This window comes from Lepidochelys olivacea (genome assembly GCF_965140295.1).
Source record: "Lepidochelys olivacea isolate rLepOli2 genome assembly, chromosome: 4".
In the NCBI taxonomy this organism is placed as follows: domain Eukaryota; kingdom Metazoa; phylum Chordata; order Testudines; family Cheloniidae; genus Lepidochelys; species Lepidochelys olivacea.
The window spans coordinates 35,351,511-35,374,462 of record NC_140414.1 but is presented as its reverse complement, the minus strand read 5'-3'; the positions used below and the strand labels follow the sequence as shown (position 1 = coordinate 35,374,462).

At 43.5% G+C, this 22,952-nt stretch overlaps 1 protein-coding gene across 1 annotated transcript; it reads right to left on the bottom strand.

The window, feature by feature from the left end:
- Nucleotides 1–828: 828 nt before the first annotated feature.
- On the bottom strand, nucleotides 829–21,357 carry CISD2 (CDGSH iron sulfur domain 2). The gene is made up of 3 exons (XM_084625346.1): nucleotides 21,140–21,357; nucleotides 2,873–3,087; nucleotides 829–1,233 (listed from the first exon to the last, which is right to left on the bottom strand). Exons 1-3 carry the CDS (start codon nucleotides 21,240–21,242, stop codon nucleotides 1,144–1,146), a joined length of 408 nt encoding a protein of 135 aa, XP_084481472.1. The 5' UTR covers nucleotides 21,243–21,357; the 3' UTR covers nucleotides 829–1,143.
- Between the last annotated feature and the right edge of the window lie 1,595 nt (nucleotides 21,358–22,952).

Genomic DNA, 22,952 nt, shown 5'->3' with positions numbered 1-22,952 from the left:
TTAAATTAGGCTTTGAAAACTGACCTATAGTGCCTTTCACTGAAGGATCAAAACTTTTGATAAGCATTGTTGGCTAAGTAAGAATTGAAGACTGATAAATGAAACTGTGGCACAGGGAGGTTGTGACTTATCCTAGGTGGCCGTGTGATGGAGTAGTAAAGACAGGAATAAAGATCACACCTTGAATCCAGTTCTGTGATTTAATCAGCAGATCCTACTCCATCCAAGGAGCTGGGACTTTCGTATTGGGTAAAAGTGCATCATCTTGAGTATAAGAATTATCTGCAAGGGGCAAACTCCTGTCCCTGCTTCACAACTGCTGAAGTCTAAGTTTAGAGCCCTGAAATAAGGGTGCACTGTAAGTATTGCTGCCTAACCTCAACAGTGACTTAATTTGAAGACAGTCTAGGATTACTGCACAGACCAACTGATGTGGGCATCTGTACTCCCTCCCGCCATCGGAATATAGACAACCTATGTTACTGTAATGTCGGCTATTAATTTTCTTTTTCCATACTCTTTTTGGAACAATTTTTTGTTCCTCTGATATGGCTCCATCTTACAATATATTTTGTGCAGAAGGTCAGGGTGGAAGGACTGGTATGGTAAAAGGAAGTTAGTCATTTACACATAAATTAGGCCAAATCCTCAGCTGGTGTGAATTAAAATAGTTCAATTGAAGTGGTGGAGCTGTTACACCAGCTGAAGATCAGACCCACTAAGTAGGACAAAAACAGGATTTTTTTTTCCCCTGAAAAGCAGTCTTCGTTCGTTCTTAACAGCATCTCAGCCTCTAATAAAAGCAATGGAAAGATACACATCTGGCCATTTAAGAGTAGTATGGCTTTTATTACATCACGTTCATCCTGAAAAGATTAAGTTGTAAGATTGGGAGTGGTCACTGTTCAGATAAAAAGGCTTATTTACAAAGATGTTTACTTTACAGTTTTACATAAGACATGATTCTTCAGAACATACAAAGTATCAAATCACAGACCTAGGTCTAGCACTTGCCTGTAACTATAGGTTAAACCAAAAGGAAATCTACAGCAACCATTTAGACGTACATAATACATTGTGTCCTGCAACTACAAGTATATAAATGACTTCACATCAGTCATGATTTAATGAATTAGAGATTCTCTATACTTCTTTCTTCTTGAGTATTAGTGGACCCACATTATCGCCTGTCAATTCATTGTGTTTGTTGTGAGAGCCATCACAGACAGGGAACTGGAAAAGACAAGAATGATTAGTGTATTTACTATACAGCAAGCAACTAAGACAAGTGGTGGTCGTTTGTGTAGAGGATAATCCATATAGTTGGAGTGAGATCAAGACCCCACCAACGCAAACATCAACAAAAAAGTCTATAGGTCAGAAATGCTCAGAGTATAACTTAAGAAGCAAATGCAACACCTCATCCCATAAATTAGAGCTGTTGCCACTCCTTCCCTAAAGCGAAAGGATAAGGGACAATGTGACCCAGCTGCAGAAATGATTGATAAATAAGTAGCAATTAATCTTAATTTCTCAGATAAGATAGGGATACAAGAGGAGACAGGGATACAAGTTTATGATTATTGTATATTTAATAGATGAATGAAAAGTCCTTTCACTTCCAGCCAGTTGACAAGGTAGCTCTCAGTACTAAAGTCTGGGCAGCTTTAGACTAGATACCTTTTTTCTGCACAGAAGTATACGTACGCATTTAAATGTGCCAAAGACAGCATGTTGCATCAGGGTGGAGCTTAAGAGCATTTTACAAAGAAAACATTTTTTTTAAAGTTTCCTCCTATTGTTCTTTTCCAACATCCAAGCAATCCCTATCATCCATCAGGTATATGGCACTGGTCAGTCAGAAGACCACTGCTGCTGAAGAATTAAACTCCGTACAATAGCCTAAAACATTAAAGAGTTTTGTTTTTTTTTTAAAACACATTCTCCATGACAAAATAGCCCACTGGAGGAGCAGCTAAAACCAGAAGCACCCAATGTACTTTAAGGTTCATTCCAGAGTTGGTCAAGTTTTGATGAAACCCCCCTTCCCCCCACTGGAAAATGCTGTTTCTTCTAAACGTTTTGTACAAAAGTATCAGTTTTAACACTTCATTGGGAAGGTTTCACAGGTCTAGATTGAAATAAGGTCAAAATGAGAGAAATCCACTTCTGAATAGACTGCTGGTGAAGGCAGTCACTTGGCCTGTGAGTCCCACGTTAATCGCTTTTAGGGTTAAAAAAATTGAAAGGTCTTGTTTGAGGTGGAACAAAAATTAATTTCTGAACAAAAATGAATTTAAAAATCTGGAAGTTTTTCATGAGATGGAACTGTTTTCTGTCCAGCCCTGGTTTATTCCAGGAATAGAGCAAAACACGTAAAGGAAAGGCAAAATTTACTTTAGTTTTCACCAGACCAGGGGTTCTCAAACTGGGGGTCAGGACCCCTCAAGGGGTTATGTGGGGGATCGTGAGCTGTCAGCCTCTACCCCAAACCCCACTTTACCTCCAGCATTTATAATGGTGTTAAATATATAAAAAAGTATTTTTAATGTATTGGGGGGGGGTCGCACTTAGAGGCTTACTATGTGAACGGGGTCACTAGTACAAAAGTTTGGGAATCACTGCACCAGACTAAAGGGTGGCCACTCTACTTATTGTGCGGAGAACAGACAGTCAAGTGGCTTGTAGGTGTCTAAGCTCTCCTGCATATGTAGGTTTAGAGTGGAGAAAAAGAATTACACAACTCTTAGAGAACCCATGAACCCGTCCAGCATCAGGGTGGGAGTAATGTGCTCCAATTCACAGAAAGCAGAACTGGCAATAATAAAAAGTTAACTCCATAGCCCTATACCGTTGCTATAAAGTACCTTACCGTCTTAGAACGCCAACACCTGCAGTAAGCTGCTTTAGTGAGGCACAGATCTTCAATGTTTATTTCATTTACTACTTTGGGATTTTCCTTCTGGATCTTGAGGTTAATCAAGCTATCCTTCTGCTGTTTCCTCCGCAAGAAGAATGGACGAAGAGCCAGATATCCAAGTAGTGCCAGGACACCCAGGAACGGCAATAACCGCAGCCATTCTGAAACTAAAAAACACACTAGACTTATATAGAGCACTAGGATTGTGAACAGCATCAGTTACACTCAAATGGCACAGCAGCAGCTCTTCCTGTTTGATTTAGAATGAGCAGGGAATCGAGGCTAACAGATGGAGGGGACTAGTGAAATGAGACGAGAGATTGGAAAATAGAGGAGGAGGACATAGGTTTCTGGAGACAGAACAAAGGGTAAAATCCTGGCTCCACGGAAGTCTAGAGCAAAACTCCCATTGATCTCAATGGGGCCAGGCTCTCACTCGTGGTTTAAGATTGATGCAGTAGAGGAAGGGGAATCAGTGGAGAGATCAAACCATGATTAACACTAAATGAAGGCTCCCTAATGCTTTACCTGCTCACTCAAATTAGCCTTGGAGCATTTTCTAACAAATATAAGAGGAACTGTTAACAGCATAAAGAACAGGAGTACTTGTGGCACCTTAGAGACTAACAAATTTATTTGAGCATAAGCTTTCGTGAGCTACAGCTCACTTCATCGGATGCATAGAATGGAACATATAGTAAGAAGATATATATACGTACAGAGAACATGAAAAGGTGGAAGTAGCCATACCAACTGTAAGAGGCTAATTAATTAAGATGAGCTATTATCAGCAGGAGAAAAAAACTTTTGTAGTGATAATCAAGATGGCCCATTTAGACAGTTGACAAGAAGGTGTGAGGATACTTAACATGGGGAAATAGATTCAATATGTGTAATGACCCAGCCACTCCCAGTCTCTATTCAAACCCAAGTTAATGGTATCTGATAGTTTTGCCTGTTCTGTCATTAGCATATGTGATGGCTATATGAAGTCTTGAGTACCCTCATTCCAGCAGGGAAATTGGCAGAAGAACTGAGTGAATCTTTGTTTAAAATCCAAATCTGCATTAATATTTCAGTAGAGAAGTCTCTTTCCAGTCAGCTTGTCCAGAGTTGAATTGCATCAGGTCTAATCCTGCAAGGTGCTGAGCATCCAATTCTGACTGACCCAGTGGGAGTTGGGTGCCCCGAACCTCAAAAGACTGGGCTCAGAGTATGTATGGCAAGAACCAATGACCTAGTCGGAGAAGCAAGCCTTTCAAGTGTACCTGATTAAAGTAAGTAGTGGTACCTTGTGGACTCAACTACTGTTCCGGGATAATCTGGCATCACCTCACCTATTCTTTCAATTGCCAATAGCAGAAACAATGCATCCTGAAAATAAGGTCTCAAGAACTTTCTTAGGAAGTCAGTGATCCTGTGGTCAGGTTTTGCAGCTAGGAATTATGCCTTAACCATGTTGTGTGCTGACGCAGCAGGTGTTACGCATACGACAAAATGCTGTATGGAAAGCTTTTGTTCCAGAACATGAAGATTTGGAAATCAAACCACCACTTAAAGGATTTTAATACATTTTTTTAAAACTTGTGAAGGTACATTTAGTAAGAATGCAGTTGGCATAAGAAAAGATTCTCTCCTCTGAAAGAATTTTTCAAACAACACATTCAGTAGACCCACTAGCAGAGAAGGTGAGTCTCCTGGCCTCCCCAAATCTGTAAGATCTACTCAGAGCTCCAGGACAGATAAGATGCACACATGGGAGCACTACAGACCAAAGTAGGGCACTTACAAAACATGTAGCACACTCAATAAGACTAAACACACAGAGAGAAGAAGGGCCTCATCTAAAAATGCCATTAGAATCAAATGGCATTAAATAGATTTTTGAACAGTGATTTGCATCTTAATATAGCACGGAGAACCTCAAGCCAAGCTCAAAGACAGAACACTTAGCTCATCTAGTAGGCATGACTGAGGAACAAAGTCTCAGCCCACTTGGTTACAAACACACAGAGAGGAAACACAGAGAAAAGACCAGTAACAACCAGGATAGGAAGCTGTTATTTATTATTTGTATTGTGGTAGCAAAATGTGGAGGGTTTTTAGCTTCACTAGCCAATGACTTCTGCAGTATATAAGGGACCTGGAGGCTTTCCAGAGAATCAAAACAAAATTCATGCTGCCGTCCAAGCTCTCTGGAGGCTTTCATCTGCTTCCTGTTCGGTCTGGAACTGTTCCCTTGATGCTGGAGACATCAGTTCCTCATTGGATTGTGGACCTAGGCTTGGTCCCTCTGGAAGCGATGTAGGGGATGGGGTTGTTTGCGTTGACTGTGAACCGCTCTCCGCTGGTTCACTATGTTGGGGTTTAGGCTCCGGCTGAGCCTCTTGTGTAGGGTTATCGGCTGCTGCCGGTTCAGGATCAGTGGGGCCCTCTGGTGTTGGTTGTTCCGCTGGTTCCAGTTCTGGGACCGACTCTGCCTGGGTCTCTGGGACTGAATCCACTACTGCTGTTGCAGACGTTGGCACGGGGTCCAGTTCCATCACCTCTGACCGGGTCCTGGTAGAAGTTTCCGGAACAGAGCTAGGTGTGACGGCTTGCTTAGCCTGGCTGTGGGTGACCATTCCCACCCTCTTGGCTAGCTTCACATGATTGGCCAAGTCTTCCCCCAACAGCATGGGGATGGGATAATCATCATAGACTGCAAAAGTCCACATTCCTGATCAGCCCTTGTACTGGACAGGCAACTTGGCTGTAGGCAAACTGAAAGAGTTGGACTTGAAGGGTTGAATTGTCACTTGGATCTCTGGGTCCATTAAATTTGGGTCCACTAAGGATAGCCGACACTTGTGCTCTGGTGTCCCTCCACGCGGTGACCTTCTTTCCACCCACACTCAGAGTTTCCCTCCGCTCTGAGGGTATCTGGGAGGTATCTGGGCCTGAGGACCTCTGGTGTGATTCTGGTGAAATGAACTGTAATCTGTTGGGGTTCTTGGGGCAGTTGGCCTTAACATGCCCCAGCTCGTTACATTTAAAACATCGTGTTACATTTAAAACATTAGCTGACGTGTCACTGGGGTGAGGTGGGTTGCTGGAGAACAGTGTGGCGGGACAATAAGGTGTCTGGAGGGTTCCTTGGGGGGTAGTTGGGGCCTTGGGCTGCCCCCGGTGGTAGGGTGTGGTCTGAGGTTGTCCTTTCCGGTATCCGCTCCAACTGCGACCAGTTTTTTTCTTTTCTGCCACCTCCACCCATTTGGCTCCAATCTCCCCCACCTCGATTACAGTTTTGGGCTTCCTATCTAGGACTCATGAGCCAAACTATAGCCACAGAACTTCCACAGGGATACCCTTTAATACATCTTGAAAAACTGACATGCAGAGAGAGACCGACTTTAATTTAAAAACAACTTTCTAGCCCCAATGCTTACAAAACACATTTCAAATTTGAGCTCATGCAGTAATGTCTTTCTGAGCCTACAAGCAGCTCCATTGCTTCTGTAGCTACACATAGCTTTCTGAAGCAGATGCAACAAAATTAACAATATTCTGTTCACTGATGCTATTCAGAATTCTGTAGACAACACAAACATAAGAATCAAGCCAATTTCACAGTGCTATTGCTTGGGAAAGCTGAGCATCAGAGGCAATCACTGGAGCTATTTATGAGGGAATCCAAAAAATAGAGGGTGGGAAGGGGGTAGAGTAACAAAGACAAATCTCTGTCCCGCCAAAGAACACAAGAGAAGGGAAGAAGGAAGAGACCAGAGTTTCCTTCTCCGTCTACAATCAGAAAGGGGTGAATCTTCAAACTTATACTTCTGCTAGCCAAAGACCAATCCAAAAAGTGGAGGCCCTGGGGAATGTTTAGGAGTAACATGACAGGAATCCCAACTCTCGCCCAAGAAGCTGGGGCATAGGCATCTTACCAGGGTGTTGCCACCCTCTCTATTTTTCCCCTTATCAGTTTCTGGGAAGTAGATGTCCACTCATTTTTTTTTCATACTCACACTTTTTAAGTTCCCTAACAATAACAAGACCCTTTATTAGATGTGAATGGAAAGAGAACCCTGACACTGACAGCCTAACTAAAGTGAATGGCCACAGCGTACATTGAAGCATCCACAGCTAATATTCTGTCCTCTCCCTCTCATTTGGAAAAGAAAAGAAAAAAAGTCAGGTGGAAGGAGTGTGTCAGCCAGAGTGGTTCTTGAGTACAAAAACTAGTGTTCATATTAAAACTGAGCAGTAGAGGTAGCTCTGTTGCCTTTTTTAATTACTTTCTAATATCTGTTTCAAAAACTAAATCACGTATGCACTAGTAGGGGCTCACTTACTTCTGTAATTATTATACCACTTTCTAGTCTAACTGGTTACAGAGCAGCTCATCAGTAAGTTAAAACACTAAACGTGTATGAACTATCCACCATTCAGCATGCAACGTGCTATTGCATTTGGATTTGCAGTGACTCCAGGCTCTATGCAAATTCAGAAGTTACTTCCTGAATTATGTTTGCCTCAAAGTTAACTAGCAGGGGGCTTTTTCTAACAGATGATTGTACTGCTTCCTGTTTTTAGATTCAGTCAGTCAATGAGTTCTCACTTCCATGCACTCTAAACACAAAAAAACCCTCTAATTTTCAGATTCCCACGAGATAACTCGGCAAGTTAGGTGGGGCAGGGAGAACACAGTCCTGTCAGTGTTGGATCACAGTTTTAAATAATAAATTAAGAAACCCCAAATCCCCTATTAGATCCACATGCAGCTTGTCATCCTACTATGTAAGATGACAAGGTCAGAGATTCACTCAAGTGGTCTGTGGAGGCTACTTCTCAATGTGCCCCTGACTTCTCTATCCCATCCCCTTCACCCCACACACACTTTCACAGCAACTACAGGAGCATATATTCTGAACAGAGGTGGCTCAAACATTTGTAAAAGAGGCTTCATAAGAATGGCCTCTTCCTGTATGGGATGCTACTTAGGTTACCAATAGCCCCCTTAGTATAGAGGTTAGATGGAAAGCCCACAAAAATTGTGCCTGTGGCCCTCCACTGAAAAATTAAAGTATAATCAGTACATAATTCCTACAAGGAATTTGATGCTTATCTTACCTCACTCATGAGCACGTCATTTTGATGTACAGATAAAGGTTGTCTATATATTGTATATATTTATACTGCCAGCATAAAAAACATAATAATCATGACTGTACTGTACACTTCAGCATGACTGTTGTGAAGAAACACACGGGACTGGGGGGAAGAGGCAGCCACGACAAGAAAATAAGAGAGATGGAAACTTTTGAACACTAAGGGTGTGACAACACTAAGATAGGTTTCAGAGCAGCAGCCGTGTTAGTCTGTATTCGCAAAAAGAAAAGGAGTATTTGTGGCACCTTAGAGACTAACAAAGTTACTTGAGCATAAGCTTTCATGAGCTACAGCTCACTTCATCGAATGCATTCAGTGGAAAATACAGTGGGGAGATTTATATACATAGAGAACATGAAACAATGGGTGTTACCATACAGACTGTAACAAGAGTGATCACTTAAGGTGAGCTATTACCAGCAGGAGAGCTGGAGGAGGGGGGGGAGGAGGGAACTTTTCGTAGTGATAATCAAGGTGGGCCATTTCCAGCAGTTGACAAGAACGTCTGAAGAACAGTGGCGGGTGGGGGAGAGGGATAAACATGGGGAAATAGTTTTACTTTGTGTAATGACCCATCCACTCCCAGTCTCTATTCAAGCCTAAGTTAATTGTATCCAGTTTGCAAATTAAGTCCAATTCAGCAGTCTCTCATTGGAGTCTGTTTTTGAAGTTTTTTTTTGTTGCAGTATTGCCATTTTTAGGTCTGTAATCGAGTGACCAGAGAGATTGAAGTGTTCTCCAACTGGTTTTTGAATGTTATAATTCTTGACGTCTGATTTGTGTCCATTTATTCTTTTACGTAGAGACTGTCCAGTTTGGCCAATGTACATGGCAGAGGGACATTGGTGGCACATGATGGCATATATCACATTGGTAGATGTGCAGGTGAACGAGCCTCTGATAGTGTGGGTGATTTGATTAGGCCCTATGATGGTGTCCCCTGAATAGATATGTGGACACAGTTGGCAACGGGCTTTGTTGCAAGGATAGGTTCCTGGGTTAGTGGTTCTGTTGTGTGGTTGCTGGTGAGTATTTGCTTCAGGTTGCGGGGCTGTCTGTAGGCAAGGACTGACTGGCCTCTCTCCCAAGATTTGTGAGAGTGATGGGTCATCCCTCAGGATAGGTTGTAGTTCCTTGAAGATGTGCTGGAGAGGTTTTAGTTGGGGGCTGAAAGTGATGGCTAGTGGCGTTCTGTTATTTTCTTTGTTGGGCCTGTCCTGTAGTAGGTGACTTCTGGGTACTCTTCTGGCTCTGTCAATCTGTTTCTTCACTTCAGCAGGTGGGTATTGTAGTTGTAAGAATACTTGATAGATACCAATGTGATATATGCCATCATGTGCCAGCAATGCCCCTCTGCCATGTACACTGATCAAACTGGACAGTCTCTACGTAAAAGAATAAATGGACACAAATCAGACATCAAGAATTATAACATTCAAAAACCAGTCGGAGAACACTTCAATCTCTCTGGTCACTCGATTACAGACCTGAAAGTGGCAATTCTTCAATAAAAAAACTTCAAAAACAGACTCCAATGAGAGACTGCTGAATTGGACTTAATTTGCAAACCGGATACAATTAACTTAGGCTTGAATAAAGACTGGGAGTGGATGGGTCATTACACAAAGTAAAACTATTTCCCCATGTTTATCCCTCTCCCCCACCCGCCACTGTTCTTCAGACGTTCTTGTCAACTGCTGGAAATGGCCCACCTTGATTATCTCTATAAAAGGTCCCCCCTCCCTGCTGCTAATAGCTCACTTTAAGTGATCACTCTGGTTACAGTGTGTATGGTAACACCCATTGTTTCATGTTCTCTATGTATATAAATCTCCCCACTGTATTTTCAACTGAATGCATCCGACGAAGTGAGCTGTAGCTCACGAAAGCTTATGCTCAAATAAATTGGTTAGTCGCTAAGGTGCCACAAGTACTCCTTTTCTTTTTAACACTAAGTTCATGTCTGAAACCCAATGCCAAATACTGTTCCCTTCATCCCTGCTAACCCTTGATGCTTGTACTTTCAGGGTAAATTCTGGTTCTGTATATTGCATTGATTATAGTTTGTCCCTGTCAACACAAGCAGTCAGAGAGAGGCCATGACTGACCTCAGATCTCAAAAAATGGTTCAGTTTCTAGGGTAGAGGGGGCTCAGGATTTTTATCAGCCTAAAATACAAAGCTGTATGTAAGATGCTGCTCTCCACCATGTATTTTCCCCCTCATTTCTCTGTGATTGATAAGGCAAGAACTTTAAGACTCTCAGGGTCAGTTTTTCCTAATTAAACTTAGGGATGCAAAAGAAGAAAAGTTCTAATAACGAAATATTATTTTACTGCCCACCCTGACTCTGGGGTCAGGCCTGCTTTTGCTTGAGACTACAAGATCGACACTCAAACAAATGCGTGCTTAGTGAGTATGGTGCTTAGCACAGCACCCTGAACCTTGATTGATGGCCAAGCAGATGCTCACTCAGTACAAATAATATCTTTAAATACCATAATTTAAGGTCACTCAATTCCCTTCTTTCACAACCAGGAAACAAACTAAATCAAAGTTTGTAAATTTTCATTTGTGGCTGCCAAAGAACATTCATTCTCTTTAATTTATAGTAGTAAATATTAGTAATAAATAAAATTTTGACTCTATGCTTCTGTGCTGTATAGTAATCTTTCACTGACCACAATTCAATTGATAGTTCTATAAATATCTCCTTCCTTGTCTTGAATTTGAGTTGTTACTCTGTGAATACTTTGAGTTAGACTGCATAATATTCAAGGCAGTGATCTTGTCTACAAATGTTTTGTAAAATGATAAACACACCCAGAACAATTATCTAAATGTTGGGATGATTTGATTATTGTAGTACCTACAATGCTAACAACTAACCACTAGCGCCTACTAGCTACCAGTGCTAGCCGTTTCCCAGACATTCAAGATGGGACAAACCCTTCTCCTAGGTGCTCATGACCTAAGCACAGAGAAAAGTAGGTAGATTAGGGACAGGAGAACAACAAACGGACTGTAATACAATACAAAGAGTAGCAAATGTCCTAGAAAATGCTTGTATATTTAATCTGCTTTATACAAAACATGGTTGTATCAGTATACAGTAATCTTTTAGTTCTTAATCAGTAACTTATTGAATTACAGCTGCCACAGTGCTTAGAGCAAGCACCGTGCAGAACATAAATTCTACAAACCAGGAAACAATAACTATTCTGGTTTGCTGTTGGATTGTAAAGTGGTACAACTTCCTAGTGCAGACAAGTCCTTAGTCTCCAATTGCAGCCCTTCAGGGGGAAAAATTCAACAAAAGAAGAGATATTTCAAGAAGTAACCAGATGGCTGTTTCACACTTCAAATGGTTAGTTTTTCGAGAGTTAGGGAAACACTTTGAAGGTATCTTTAAATGAGCTCTAGTCAAAGAGCAGCGTCTGCTAAAAATGAAGTGAAAATTCCTGCTGATTACTAAGTTCAAGAGCAGTTTTGGCACCATATAACCACTGATTTGGCTGTATTCTTGTTGAGCAGCTTGTTGGAAGAAGCAGGCAAACATGTCCCATCATTAAATGATTCCATAAAGCAATGTAGTAGAGTGTGTTGCTGTATACATTTAGTACTTCAAAACTGATTATTCAACATGCCCACATTACAGCTGCTGCTTGAAAAACTTAAGGTTCCTGCCATTTGATCTGGGCGGGCAGACCCTTTTGCCCAGGTGCAGTGCCACTGAAGTGAATGTAACTCTACAAGGGTAAAAGGATCGGTCAGCACAGATCAGAGCCAAAGACTTAAAAGCATGTCAGAAAACCAAGTAAATATGTTGTATTAATGTAGCTTTCTAAGGTCTAATTTTTATGTGCTCAGTTTCATATTCAATATGCAACCATCTCCATTTACCAGGCTGAGTTTTGTTTTGTGCTGAATTCCACATATGCATGCCCACAACTCCCTGGAGCGCTGAACAGAAGAACCTCAGAGTTATGATCACCAGAGTTATGAACTGACCAGTCAACCACACACCTCATTTGAAACTGGAAGTACACAATCAGGCAGAAGCAGAGAGGAAAAAATATTAGCAAGTGCAGTACTATGTTAAATGTAACTACTAAAAAAAAAAAAGGGAAAGCAGCATTTTTCTTCTGCATAGTAAAGTTTCAAAACTGTATTAAATCAATGTTCAGTTGTAAATTTTTGAAAGAACCACCAAAACATTTTGTTCAGAGTTATAAACATTTCAGAGTTACAAACAACCTCCATTCCCGAGATGTTCATAACTGAGGTTCTACTGTACCCGTATGTTCTATCAATCATTCAGATAGCTTTAATTTTCTTTAAAGCATCTAATTTACAAAAGCATTTTGTAACATACTAAAGGTGTCCGTCCTCTCTCCCCGAGAGAGTAGGGTCTAAATGCAATGCTCTGTTGAGGAGCCCAGTGCTCTCTTCCCTCCTAGGTATCCTATTTAGATGCTCTCTTCATAGGCCCTGCTGTTTGCTTTATTATTTATTATTATTCTTATTATTAAACCAAACAAGACTTAAGATTTTTGACTTATAAAAATTTTGAAAGATAACTCAAAAGGGTCTTTTTAATTTTTTTAAAAAGATGTAAAGCAAAAGTTTAAATATTTTCCAACCTTAGAATCATAGAATCATAGAATATCAGGGTTGGAAGGGACCCCAGAAGGTCATCTAGTCCAACCCCCTGCTCAAAGCAGGACCAATTCCCAGTTAAATCATCCCAGCCATGGCTTTGTCAAGCCTGACCTTAAAAACCTCTAAGGAAGGAGATTCTACCACCTCCCTAGGTAACGCATTCCAGTGTTTCACCACCCTCTTAGTGAAAAAGTTTTTCCTAATATCCAATCTAAACCTCCCCCACTGCAACTTGAGACCATTACTCCTCGTTCTGTCATCTGCTACCATTGAGAACAGTCTAGAGCCATCTTCTTTGGAACCCCCTTTCAGGTAGTTGAAAGCAGCTATCAAATCCCCCCTCATTCTTCTCTTCTGCAGGCTAAACAATCCCAGCTCCCTCAGCCTCTCCTCATAACTCATGTGTTCCAGTCCCCTAATCATTTTTGTTGCCCTTCGCTGGACTCTCTCCAATTTATCCACATCCTTCTTGAAGTGTGGGGCCCAAAACTGGACACAGTACTCCAGATGAGGCCTCACCAATGTCGAATAGAGGGGAACGATCACGTCCCTCGATCTGCTTGCTATGCCCTTACTTATACATCCCAAAATGCCATTGGCCTTCTTGGCAACAAGGGCACACTGCTGACTCATATCCAGCTTCTCGTCCACTGTCACCCCTAGGTCCTTTTCCACAGAACTGCTGCCTAGCCATTCGGTCCCTAGTCTGTAGCTGTGCATTGGGTTCTTCCGTCCTAAGTGCAGGACCCTGCACTTATCCTTATTGAACCTCATCAGATTCCTTTTGGCCCAATCTTCCAATTGGTCTAGGTCCTTCTGTATCCTATCCCTCCCCTCCAGCGTATCTACCACTCCTCCCAGTTTAGTATCATCCGCAAATTTGCTGAGAGTGCAATCCACACCATCCTCCAGATCATTTATGAAGATATTGAATAAAACCGGCCCCAGGACCGACCCTTGGGGCACTCCACTTGATACCGGCTGCCAACTAGACATGGAGCCATTGATCACTACCCGTTGAGCCCAACAATTTAGCCAGCTTTCTACCCACCTTATAGTGCATTCATCTAGCCCATACTTCCTTAACTTGCTGACAAGAATACTATGGGAGACCGTGTCAAAAGCTTTGCTAAAGTCAAGAAACAATACATCCACTGCTTTCCCTTCATCCACAGAACCAGTAATCTCATCATAAAAGGCGATTAGATTAGTCAGGCATGACCTTCCCTTGGTGAATCCATGCTGGCTGTTCCTGATCACTTTCCTCTCATGCAAGTGCTTCAGGATTGATACTTTGAGGACCTGCTCCATGATTTTTCCAGGGACTGAGGTGAGGCTGACTGGCCTGTAGTTCCCAGGATCTTCCTTCTTCCCTTTTTTAAAGATTGGCACTACATTAGCCTTTTTCCAGTCATCCGGGACTTCCCCCGTTCGCCACGAGTTTTCAAAGATAATGGCCAGTGGCTCTGCAATCACAGCCGCCAATTCCTTCAGCACTCTCGGATGCAACTCGTCCGGCCCCATGGACTTGTGCACGTCCAGCTTTTCTAAATAGTCCCTAACCGCCTCTATCTCCACAGAGGGCTGGCCATCTCTTCCGCATTTTGTGATGCCCAGCGCAGCAGTCTGGGAGCTGACCTTGTTAGTGAAAACAGAGGCAAAAAAAGCATTGAGTACATTAGCTTTTTCCACATCCTCTGTCACTAGGTTGCCTCCCTCATTCAGTAAGGGGCCCACACATTCCTTGGCTTTCTTCTTGTTGCCAACATACCTGAAGAAACCCTTCTTGTTACTCTTGACATCTCTGGCTAGCTGCAGCTCCAGGTGCGATTTGGCCCTCCTGATAACATTCCTACATGCCCGAGCAATATTTTTATACTCTTCCCTGGTCATATGTCCAACCTTCCACTTCTTGTAAGCTTCTTTTTTATGTTTAAGATCCGCTAGGATTTCACCATTAATCCAAGCTGGTCGCCTGCCATATTTACTATTCTTTCGACTCATCGGGATGGTTTGTCCCTGTAACCTCAACAGGGATTCCTTGAAATACAGCCAGCTCTCCTGGACTCCTTTCCCCTTCAAGTTAGTCCCCCAGGGGATCCTGGCCATCCGTTCCCTGAAGGAGTCGAAGTCTGCTTTCCTGAAGTCCAGGGTCCGTATCCTGCTGCTTACCTTTCTTCCCTGCGTCAGGATCCTGAACTCAACCAACTCATGGTCACTGCCTCCCAGATTCCCATCCACTTTTGCTTCCCCCACTAATTCTACCCGGTTTGTGAGCAGCAGGTCAAGAAAAGCGCCCCCCCTAGTTGGCTCCTCTAGCACTTGCGCCAGGAAATTGTCCCCTACGCTTTCCAAAAACTTCCTGGATTGTCTATGCACCGCTGTATTGCTCTCCCAGCAGATATCAGGAAAATTAAAGTCACCCATGAGAATCAGGGCATGCGATCTAGTAGCTTCCGTGAGCTGCCGGAAGAAAGCCTCATCCACCTCATCCCCCTGGTCCGGTGGTCTATAGCAGACTCCCACCACTACATCACTCTTGTTGCACACACTTCTAAACTTAATCCAGAGACACTCAGGTTTTTCTGCAGTTTCATACCGGAGCTCTGAGCAGTCATACTGCTCCCTTACATACAGTGCTACTCCCCCACCTTTTCTGCCCTGCCTGTCCTTCCTGAACAGTTTATAACCATCCATGACAGTACTCCAGTCATGTGAGTTATCCCACCAAGTCTCTGTTATTCCGATCACGTCATAGTTCCTTGACATCACCAGGACCTCCAGTTCTCCCTGCTTGTTTCCAAGGCTTTGTGCATTTGTATATAAGCACTTGAGATAACCTGTTGATCGCCCCTCATTGCCAGTATGAGGCAGGAGCCCTCCCCTCACAGACATTCCTGCCTGTGCTTCCTCCCGGTATCCCGCTTTCCCACTTACCTCAGGGCTTTGGTCTCCTTCCCCCGGTGAACCTAGTTTAAAGCCCTCCTCACTAGGTTAGCCAGCCTGCTGGCAAAGATGCTCTTCCCTCTCTTTGTAAGATGGAGCCCGTCTCCTTCATTGTTTTTAAAAAAGAAACCCTCTTTCTTTCTGAAAGTTTCAATCAGTGTTCTCGGGGCCCTGGATCAAAGTCCTCCAACATTTCAGTGGAGGGGGCCTTTAGACCTTCACGTAGTCAGTTTGAGAGGAGCATTAAAATACCCTTTTTGTAAGTCACCAAACTGTCCTGTTCTCACAGGAGCTGAGGCACCCCATTAGAATGTAGAGATGACAGGCAAAACCCTCCACTGTCCACTCCCATTAGAGCCCTTTCCATGGAAAAGCAAAATTCAGGTGGTGGTCATTTGTCACCCCTTCCAAACTCCCTCCTCCTAGGGAGAAGATGTGACAAAATGAGAATGTTCTTAATGTTTTGTCTAAATACTGTATGTGTGCCTTAGTTTCCCCTATGCATTTCTTAAGTATCTATGGGGTAAAATAAGGGGGTGTAATTGTTGCAAAGCCCTAAAGGGCCAGTGTAATGGTGTCTGCACAAACAGTGGCCAACACGCTGTCCCCTGGCAACTAATGGCCTGGGCCCCTTCTCTGCAAAGGTGCCAACTAAAGCTGTTGAAAAACAAAAAAAATCAGGTGGCCTCCTGGCCCAGAAAAAAGACAAGAGGAGGGGCGAAAAAGTTTCAGTTTAAAGCTCGCTTAAAAAAATGAAGGAAGGGCCAGAGGGGGCTCTGGGCTCCCTGCCCCACAAAATGGATCTAACTAAGGGGTCCTGGTCTCTGTACCTACAAGCTCTGTTTTAAACCACGTTCCTGTCATCTAATAAACCTTCTGTTTTACTGGCTGACTAAAAGTCACGTCTAAATGCAAAGTTGGCAGGGGCACGGCCCTCTGGCTTCCCCAGGAGCCCCGCCTGTGCGAACTCACTGTAAAAAGTGCACAGTTTAAAAACAAACAAAAAAAAACCCTAAATGCTCAAAGGTCAAACCCAAAAAGGTCAAATCTGTGTAAGCTTCCTGCCCTAAAAACAGTCTGCTCACAAAAAAAGGCTCCCCCAAAGTCCTAACTGGCTTAGTCTAAAGTAGTTCCACAGCATTGCCTAGTAACTCCGTAACAGAAGCATAAAGGCAGCTTTTTTTCTCTCCTCTCCCCTTCTCTAGTAAGCGGGTACAACCTTACCATACTCAGTTTAAAAAACCTGATAGACAGCAAATAAAACTGCTAAGTTACTAAAATAATTGCTAAATATTTGTAAAGGTTTATATGAAGTTTGATATAAGTGGGAACTGAATTCCCTAATCTTTTCCAGAAGGTATCACAGCTCCGGCATTTACTGCTGGCACTGTCCTTAAAGAAGAGTTTACATGGAGGTGAACGTCATTTCAGTTTAAATTATCAATATCACAGAAGCCTATACATACCATGAAGGGGCGAATCAGCAGAACTCTGCCATTTCAGCACCAATGTTGCTGCCATGGCAAGGTTCTATGGTGAAGTGCAAAGCATTTTGTCACTACCACAAATCTACAAAACTCCTATGAATAGAATTGCAAATTACAAAGTGTGATAGACCCAGGCCAGTTGGGTACAGCAGAGTAGTAGAAGACAGATATAGTGGCCACTGGATTAACAGTTTTCTGTTCCCTGACTGATCAGAGCAGGGGCTGCTCCAGGCTAATGAGAACACCTGACTCCAATTAACCTGCAAAGAGTCAGGTGAGGCCATTAAGCTAATGTGACCACCTGACTCTAATTAAGGCCCCTCGGATACTATAAAAGGGCTCACCCCAGGCAGGTAGAGGAGAGCAAATATGGCTGAAGGGCTGGTTAACAAAGACATCCTCAAGTAATTGGTAAGGGAGAATCAGGAGAGCTGTGGGGAAGTGGCCTGGGGAAATGTAGCAACTCTGGCAGTGAAAGGTTGGCTGCCAACAGCTGCTACCATTAGGGTCCCTGGGCTGGAACCCAGAGTAGAGGGTGGGCCTAGGTTCCCCTCAACCTACCACTACAGAAACACCTCCTGGGAGGAGAAAACAGGCCCCTGTCAGGACAGGAGGCTACATTGTTTTGGCATGATGCTGTAGGAGCAACAGAGACTGTGGGAGCTCTCTCACTGATAACCTTGCTGGCTTATGATGAAAAGGGCTCAGCAGACTGTATCCCTGGCCCTAGAGAGAGAGAGAAGGGCTATGTGGAGGGTTGCAGTGAGCCTCTGAAACTAGCATAAACCTCCTGGCAGCATGGGACCCACGGGGACAAGGTTGGAGCTCTGCCACAAAAGCTAGTGTAAATCTTTGAAGACTAGTAGGCTTGCAAATGTAAGAGGCTTAGTTCAACCGTAAGACGCTACCCAGAAAACTCTGCTCAAATGTCCTTTATCACAATTCAGTCAATCTGTAGCGTGCATGCTCTCAAGCAAACAGGTGGTGGTGGTGAGAGATTCAGCATCTTTAACCTAGAATACTTTCATGTCTTTTCATCTCTGATGGTATCCAACATTGGGGTCACAAGCAAAGTCATACTACCAATCATGTGCTGTTATGTCAAGCTGCTGCTAAGAAAAAAGGGGCTGTGAGCCAAGAGCATATTATTTCAAGGAGGATGCTCTTGAAAAAGACATTGTTTACTGTGTGCCATAAGACTGAAACACTTCAACCTTGCACGCATAGCATTCTTGGCTGTTTTTCTCAATTTAGTGCTATCAACATGATGTATACATTACATCGTAGAGAAAAGACATTTAAGTGTGACCATGGACATCAGCCTATTAAATACTGCAGAAATGAATCCTGTGTCCAGATTTGGAATGTTAGCCGTGTAGCTATGTATTTCTGACTACATTTTGTATCTGCATCCATAGTTTCACTATGCCTGATTGTTCAAGTGTTCATTAAATCATTAAGTACCAGAGCTAGTGAATGTAGGACTAGGAATTTTTCAGCTAAAAAACTGTCCCAAATTCCTACAGCAATCACACAGCAGTTTCCATTCTAATCCCCTCTTCTACCTATGTTCATTGCTTTCTGAAACATTCACCTTTGGGACTGAAATGTCACATGATTGGCCCCTCCCAGAAGTGGTGATTTATTTTATTCTAAGTTTAAACAAAATCCTTTTAGCTAACTGATTTGAGAGTAAACAGCTCTGCTCCCCACCTCACTCTTAAATGTTTTGATTACCTTTTTCAGAATAACTCATATGACTGAAGCTTCAAAGTTGGTATGCTAACTAGCCTGAGTGACCAGTAAGTACTTTGCTAAGTTTTTAAAAGCTCGTGTTTAATAGTTATAATGTTTGAAACTGCAGGATTGAGCATTAAAAGTAGTGTATTCCATTATGCTGTCAGTTGTGCACTTCGATAGATGTGGTGTGTATGAATATACAGGTAGATTTCATACCTCCTCAGTTTCATAAATGTATGAAGAGGCTAGGGCCATGTCTACACTAGTGAGTTTACAGCAGCACAGCTCTATCGATGCAGCTGTGCCACTGTAAGATCGCCAGAGATATTATGGGATACTAAGTAAACACACAGTGTAAATGTGCTGGAAAATAGTACTTAAGCCTAGTTGTAGATAAACTGTTTTCCAACACTCATGAAGATGGTACAGCTTGCTGATGCAGTATGGACAAATTAGTCTGACTGCATCTTAAAGGACCTTTTACCCTGCCAGAACAGTTTAATTTTTTTTATGTCTCCAAATAAACCGTGCTAGCTAAAACAATATGATACTTGAGGTCTTAAACCCACTACAACTGAGTCTAGAAACCAGGTTCAAATAGTTCTAATTTGTAACATAGTTGGGATCTTAATGGGACACAAACCTGAAAAAAATACCAATTCTGTTGGAAACCATAATTGTAGTAAGTACAGAGAACACGGACAAAGTTAGGAGGGGAAAAAATCTCTTTTCAGTTAGTTCACTTCGTGCAATTGGCAGCACTTTGTATGGTTATTTTCCCTATTTCCCTTATGTAGTCAGTCTATTTTTTCCCTTGCTAAGGAGACACTTATTTTAAAAAAAGTCACCATGTGAGCAGAAAATCCTTTCTATAACATTTTAGAGAAATACTTTAAATAGTATGTAACTTTTTTTTTTAAAGGGCGCTCTGTCAAACAGTTGTTCTTAAGAAATCAAGGTGGTGGGGGTTTTTTGTTCGGCAACTGGGTTAGGCTAGTTACAAAACAAAGTTAACCAGGTCCCCTAACTTGGCTGTAACCGAACTACAGATGGGGAGCCTTAAAAAAAGCGTGATATTAATTTAGTCTAAGGCTCATGGTAAGGGGTAATGAGAATCGGTCAAAATGGAAAGAGGCCTCAGTGAAAATGAAAATCAGGCACAAAGTATGTTAGTTGATATTTCCAAAGTAGGTTCAGTTTAACACTGGTTTAAGAATCTTTGTTGGTAATTATGGAACAGATAAAAACTTGTTAAGCCTGTTTGACTTTTTTTTAACCTAATGTGGATTTGTTTTTTAGGTTAAAAGTACAAGTCTTATACTTACCAATTACAACATGGTTAATTAGTCCAGGCTAAGCTGTGATTACAATTTGAACTGAGGGAGAGCTACTAAAGTGATGTGTAAGATTTCAAAGTATGGTTACAGTTAGGAAAGACCTGTAAAACATCCATCCCCTTCTTATTCAAAACAGCTGCTCCCTGCAGGTCTTCAAGTCATGTCTCATGATAAAACTTGCTTTCTGTCCTATGAGCTAGGCACAGCCCATATAGCTATAGAGAAGCAAGCTGGAGAGTCTATTCCGGCCACAGACATAATCAGATTTATTACCCATTTTCAGACTGCAAAATCTTGTTGCTGGAAGCATAAAGAACACCACTCGATCCAGGGAAGAGACTGCAGCGCTGGGCTGGCCTGGCAGTCAACAGAGTCATTCTTAAGACTGGTAGGAACAACTCTCACTAGATCTGGGGGAAGTAACATTTTGCAAGAGTAAATATTTTACCCCTGGCGGTTATTTTATTTTAGCCACAGACTTGCTTCTCTGTCTGCCACGGTGAAGCACACAAGGCAGAAGTGCAGTCATCCCCTTAGGCAGAGGGAAACTAAGGCACACAAGGGCAAACTTTCACCCACCAGCAGGAGACCAGCAACTCTCCTGCCAGTTATGTTAGCTGGTTCACTTCCTCCTTCCTGACACCCATCGGGGCAAGAAAGGGGAGCTCCGGGCAGGGGAGGTGTGGGAGGGGAAAGCAATGGGATGGGGAGGGAGGGCTGGGGAATTGGATGGGGAGCTGGGAAGGGAAGAGGTGGGGGACGCCGGGGAAGGGGGGAATAGGATGAGGCAGGAAGGGGAAGGAATGGGCTGGGGGGGGGGAGGGAATAGGGGAAGGCCAGGGCCGGAGGGAGGCTGGATCCTGGCGGGGCTAGCAGAGGGGGGCCAGCCCGCGGTACCTGTCAGCCTGACGAAGCCGCTGATGCTCTCGGGCAAGGGCAGGCGCTTGAGGTAGGCAGGCAGCTGCACTTTGATGATGCGAGCCAAGCTTTCCAGCGGCATGGCGACGTGGGGGGACGGGCGCTACGCGGCGGCCTCCCCGCCCTCTCCCTTGTCATGCCACAACGGTGCCCTTCCTCCAAGGAGGGGGGAATGGGGGGTGTCCGCTACTGAGCATGTGCGGACGGCGCGGGCCGCCGGCGGCGGGCTGGAGGCTCGTGCGCGTGCGCACTGGGCAAGTGACGCGCCTGCCCTGAGCGCTGAGGGCGGCGCGCGCTTCTCTTGCGCCAGCGTGCCGGGGGCTCGGCTCTGAGCCCCGCGAGCTCTAGGCTCCTGCGGTGACGTAGCGGGCGTTAAGCGCACGAGCGAGGTTGTGCCCGCGAGCTACTCGCCTGCGTACAGCGGGGCATCCCGGGGAGCGTTTGCAGCAGGACTGCGGCCCGACGTGGGGCCGGGATGGGCGCGGGTGTGAGCTCCCCGAGCGCCGCCCCGGGGAAGGCCTCGCAGAGGGCAGCGGGCTCCCGCCGTGTGGCGGGGCGGGAGGCGCTCAAGGAGGGCAGAAATGCCACCCCACTTTCCCAAATCACGGGACTGGATTGGCACAATTGTGCAGAATATTGCAGGGGGCTTAAACATAAGCAAAGGTCTGGAAGGTGCGTGAGGTAGATTCCGTTAGTAAAGTGGGGTTAAAATGCAAAAAGGCAAAAGTAGAAAGGGAATAGGCAAGGCGAGATAATACTATTTTATAAAATAATATGAAACTGGTGAAAGAAAAGACATAGTTAAGGGCAGTGATAGAGTAATATAAAAACCGAATGTAAGGAGAAAAATGGAATTAAGACAAACCAGCCATCACCGTGATCTCGCTGCTTCTAGATTGTTTGGCTCAACAGGTAGCAATCAACGGCTGGCTGTCTAGTTGGCAGTCGGTATCCAGCGGAGTGCCCCAGGGGTTAGTTTTGTTCAACACCTTCATTAATGATCTGGATGTGAAAAAACACTCCTGAGCGCTGCACGTTTCCGTGCTGTAATGTGGCAGTGCTGAGAGCTGTGCTCCTTGTGGAGGTGGGGTTTTGCTCTTTTCTTTAAGAGCCCAGTGCTGTTCCGTGACTACACAAGCCACATTAAAGCCCTGTCGCACCAGCACTTTAACATTGCCAGTGTAGACAAGCCATTAGCCTATTCAAGTTAAACCCTAGGCACCTTCTTGCAATTTAACTTGATTAGATTAGCAGGTACTAAAGTACAACCTGTCTTGTCTTGACTAGGGTTTAACTAGGGCTAATATCTAACATCACAGCTTTAAATCCTATTCAAGATAAACCTTTAGATCACTTTCAGGTTTCATCCGAGAGTCATTTTCACCTTTAATCTTCAGTGTGTCTATTTCCAATGACAAGTGACCATCAAACAATATTTTAAAATAACCCATAAGATAGAGCTAAAGCAGAGCCAAGCATGCTTTTAAACAGGACAGCCTGTGTTAAGCAAGCAAAACCTATTTTGTTTGTATCCTTTGGGGTCCTGTTACTGTCCTTCCTAAGCTCCCATCTTTGGCCACCATTAACACCTTCCACCACATCACCATCATTTTTTTTTTCAGGTGATTAGTTTATTCCTGTGCTCTGAGTGTATCCTTGAGTTCATTACCTGACCTGAAGCTCTCACTTTGACTATGGCTAGATCCTAAAATGATTCCTTTGCTTTTGGATAAGATCCTGTTATGCAGATAATGAAAGAGCTAAAGGCTAGAACAGTTTGAAAAAGGTTAAA

Coding starts and splice junctions, on each gene's coding strand:
- CISD2 (XM_084625346.1), bottom strand. CDS start 21,242: ATGCCGCTGGAAAGCTTGGCTCGCATCATCAAAGTGCAGCTGCCTGCC. Junction 3,088..21,139: donor CGGCTTCGTCAGGCTGACAG/GTACCGCGGGCT, acceptor TGTGTTTTTTAG/TTTCAGAATGGCTGCGGTTA. Junction 1,234..2,872: donor GGTGTTGGCGTTCTAAGACG/GTAAGGTACTTT, acceptor TGTCTTTTCCAG/TTCCCTGTCTGTGATGGCTC.